General features: G+C 36.0%; 1 protein-coding gene across 1 annotated transcript; it reads left to right on the top strand.

Moving 5' to 3' along the window:
- Nucleotides 1–612: 612 nt before the first annotated feature.
- LOC111910845 (pectinesterase 2) lies at nucleotides 613–3,213 on the top strand. Its single transcript, XM_023906657.3, has 2 exons — nucleotides 613–1,864; nucleotides 2,253–3,213. The coding sequence occupies exons 1-2, from the start codon at nucleotides 952–954 to the stop codon at nucleotides 2,945–2,947; spliced, it is 1,608 nt and encodes a 535-aa protein (XP_023762425.1). The 5' UTR covers nucleotides 613–951; the 3' UTR covers nucleotides 2,948–3,213.
- The last annotated feature ends 961 nt before the right edge of the window (nucleotides 3,214–4,174 follow it).

Genomic DNA, 4,174 nt, shown 5'->3' with positions numbered 1-4,174 from the left:
GTGTCAACTTGAGCAGATAATTAATTTGTTTAAAGGAAGTAATAAAGAAAAAAGTGAAAAAATCACATGGTTGGAAGAGGTGGATATTCCTGATAATATGGTGTTTGAAAAGAGGATTAATTAATTAGTTAAGTTGCTTGGAAATTACGATGTTAAGGGTGAATTATGGTTTTAGAGAATTTTTATCCGTAACTACAAGAAACCATCTTCTGTACGGTAGCTGCCATCGACCACCGTTGTCGTTCCTTCAGTTTTACATGAACGGGCGCCGGATAATTTCCACATGTACCTTCATACTTAACTTCAAATCAGGTTTATCCAATTTTTTAGATACTACGTACTAAAATTAAAAGTTAATTAATGTGTTAAATATGTTAAAAAGTTTATTTTAATACATTAATACCAATATTTTCGGAATTAAATGAATTTACAAAAAGTAAACATAACAAACACATTTTGGTGGGCGTCTTTTACTTGAATTATTTTTAGCTTGAACTTTCAAAGAAGTCAAATATAATGTACATAATCAATAAAAGTTAATATTAAAATTTAAACATGATACTTTCCAAATTCTTATTTCATTTTTTTTTTTAATTTTAATCGTCACCGACGGAGACGAGGACGACAACCATGCATCGGAATTTACATGTTACAATGATGACATATTTAATGACTTAACATCATTAATGATATAAACCCACGATTCTCTCTCGACGAAAAATGGCACCTCGATCCGTATAACAAGGATCTCATAATAAACTCAACACATTTCTAGGGTTTCTCAATGTCAACTTTCACTAAACTTTCATTACACTTTTCCAAATATTTTATAATCATCATCATCATACTATAAATCCAAACTCCATCACGTCGTTTTGAAACCCTTCTGATCAAATAACCCATTTCTCGTTTTACATACACAAAACCCTAGCTAATTAACCGTCATCTATAATGGCCAGAATTAGTAAACTCTTCTTTCCATTTATCTTGTATGTACTTTTCGTCTGTACTTCGATTTCTTGGTGTTTACAAGAAGACGGAGAGTCGGATAGCGATATTAACTATTGGTGCGACACAACTCCTCATCCACAACAATGTAAGTATTTTTTGAGCAGTGGGACTCATCATACCCCAAGGCACAGGAAAGACTTCAGGATGTTGGTTTTGGAGGTCGCTTTGCAGAAAGCTCAAGAAGCTCAAACTTGCAGTAACGACCTCAGGAATAAATGCAAGAGCAAAAGAAAGAAGGCGGTGTGGCTCGATTGCAACAAGCTTGTTAATCAAACCATTCTCCAACTCAATCAAACCCTAATTAGCTTCAAACATAACCAAAGCTCAGACTTTGATGCTCAAACATGGCTCAGTGCTGCTCTCACGAATCTCGAAACTTGTTTTTCGGGTTCTCAAGACTTCAATTTGACAAACTTTGTCTCTCCACTCAAATCGCATAACCTTACAGAGATGATAAGCAATAGTTTGGCAATAAACCAGTTTTTCTTGAAGCAAAAGTCAGCGACTAATGATGATCGGGAGCTTGATAATGATTTTCCGACTTGGGTTACACCCGGCGACCGAAAATTGTTACAGACGGGTTCACTTCGCACAAAGGCTAATTTAGTCGTGTCTCAAGCCCGTGGGAGTAAGTTTCGAACCATTCAATCAGCTCTTAAATATGCAGCAGGTTATAATCGTCGGAACAGGAGATATATTATCTACATAAAGAGAGGAGTTTATAAGGAGAACATCGAGATTGGAAACAATCTAAATAATATCATGTTCCTTGGTGATGGAGCTAGATACACCATTATCACTGGTTCCCGGAGTGTCGGCGGCGGTTTCACAACTTATAGCTCTGCAACCGTCGGTAAGATCAATTCTTCTTCTCTTTTCCGGTCATTTACTCAATCATAAATCTTTCTTGTTATATATACGTTATAGTCAACACAAGTTATCTACGTTTACACGTAATGCTATGATCTAAGTTAAGTAAAGTAGACGATTTATGAGTGAAAGCATATAAAATATGCATCGTACGTAAGTACGTTACTGCATGCAGTCTCTTCATCATGCAGTTTACTTATCATCAATACCATGTGTACGTAAGAAGATACTGATATACTGCTAGCTAGCTTTCTCACACACACACACATATATAACACATTCTAGAGGTGTGAGATAGAAGCCAATAATATTATATGTGGTTAATTTTATCGATTTCACTTATGTATTTATAATTCGGATTTGAAATTCAGGAGTGGATGGCACTGGATTCATTGCCCGTGGCATAACATTCAGGAACACAGCCGGCCCTGCAAAAAGCCAGGCGGTGGCACTCCGATCATCGTCTGATCTGTCTGTATACTACGCTTGCAGCTTCGAAGGTTATCAAGACACTCTGTTTGTCCTCGCACAAAGACAGTTCTACAAAACTTGCTACATTTATGGCACCATTGATTTCATATTTGGTAACGCCGCCGTGGTCTTCCAAAACTGTATGATATTAGCAAGAAGACCACTGAAAGGACAAGCAAACATTATAACAGCCCAAGGTCGTGGTGATCCCTTCCAAAACACAGGAATTTCGATTCATAATTCGCGTGTTATGGCTGCTCCAGACTTAAAGCCTGTGGTGCGCACAGTCAAGACATATCTGGGTCGCCCATGGCAAGAATATTCGAGGACAGTTTATATGAAAACTTTCCTTGATAGTCATATCGATCCAGTAGGGTGGTCGCCATGGGATAATACTAATTTCGCACAGAGTACATTGGTTTATGGTGAATATCAATGTTTTGGCCCTGGTTCTTCCACAAGAAACCGTGTGAAATGGCGTGGATACTCTGTTATAACAAGTGCGAGTGTTGCATCGCAGTACACGGTGGAGAGGCTTATTGCCGGCCGGTCATGGCTGCCGGCAACCGATGTACCCTTCACTCCAGGATTATGAGAAAAAATCGGTTTCGTTGTGTTATTATTTATTAATTATTTGTGTACATTTTTTTGGATTGATATTGGAATTGATACAACTCGTATTTATCCATAAATTTGCTGATTTTCTTTTGCATTTAAGTGATTATATTTTTAGCAGGCTAGTCTAAGCCCAAATAATTTTAATGGGCTTCGTATGTGTAATATCTTTTGGGGCCGGGCGCAATTTTTAGAGTCCCGATTCATGATGCATTTGGTAATAAACAGTTTTTAATAGTTTTAGTCCGTTTGAAATTAGCAAAATTAGGCATATAAAATATTTGGAGTTTTAAATGCACTATATTGATTTTTCCACCTTTTAATAGTTAAAAAACAAAATATTTCGTTAATCCTAACCTAATGTACATTTTTGTGACCCTTTATTGGTTGTTCTCATCGTGACATCCACTCGATCCTTCGGGCGTCAGTCATTTAGGCACACATCTCTCGACTGTTCTTTTTTCAACATTTCCTTATCTCTAATTATATGCATTGAAATTGAAATGATTTTTCATTACTTTTTTTTTTTATGAAAATGATATTAAATTTCAATAACATCTATTAATTTTATATTATTTTTGTATTGTTCGACTGTATAAATGACATTAGTTTAATACAATTTGTTGGTGAATTGTTTCGCTATTTAAGTGTAACGGATTAAGTTGTTGACCAAAATCAATCTTGATGAACATTAAACAAGTAAGGAATGTATGAAGTTCACACTTGTTTAAGTTTATACAAAATTTAAAGTAAGGGAAAAATGATTTTGGAATTGAATATGATTTCGGAACTGAAAATGATATCAGAACTGAATATGATTTTGGAACTGAAACGAATTTCGAAATGGAGTTGGCTTCCGAATTTCGTAATGGAAATAGCTCTGATAAGCTCCGATGAATCGGAACTCATTGAAATGGTACTGTTCACTTCAGAAGAATCAGAACACGTTGGAACGACACTATTCATTTCAATGAGTTGCGATAATCGGAACTTGTAGGAACAAGCTTACATCGGAACGCACACAGTTTGGTGTTTTACCCATCGGTTCTGTGTTTTATCCAATGGTTAAAACAACCGTTTTCTATCAGTTTTGACTGTTGGTGATAGGTTTGGGACACCTTTCGGTTATACTTTTATCGAGTGGTTAAAAGCCCAGTTTTTTGTGCCAGTGATGAATGTTGAAATTGTCTTGTGATAGTTTTAGACA

This window comes from Lactuca sativa, chromosome 2 (genome assembly GCF_002870075.4).
Source record: "Lactuca sativa cultivar Salinas chromosome 2, Lsat_Salinas_v11, whole genome shotgun sequence".
Taxonomy (NCBI): Eukaryota; Viridiplantae; Streptophyta; class Magnoliopsida; order Asterales; family Asteraceae; genus Lactuca; species Lactuca sativa.
The sequence above is the reverse complement of the archived record's forward strand: the minus strand, read 5'-3'. Positions and strand labels throughout refer to the sequence as shown.

Bases quoted from the DNA above. Each gene is read 5' to 3' on its own strand.
- LOC111910845 (XM_023906657.3), top strand. From the start codon at position 952: ATGGCCAGAATTAGTAAACTCTTCTTTCCATTTATCTTGTATGTACTT. The intron at 1,865-2,252 runs GTAAGATCAATT...TTTGAAATTCAG, and splicing joins TTATAGCTCTGCAACCGTCG to GAGTGGATGGCACTGGATTC.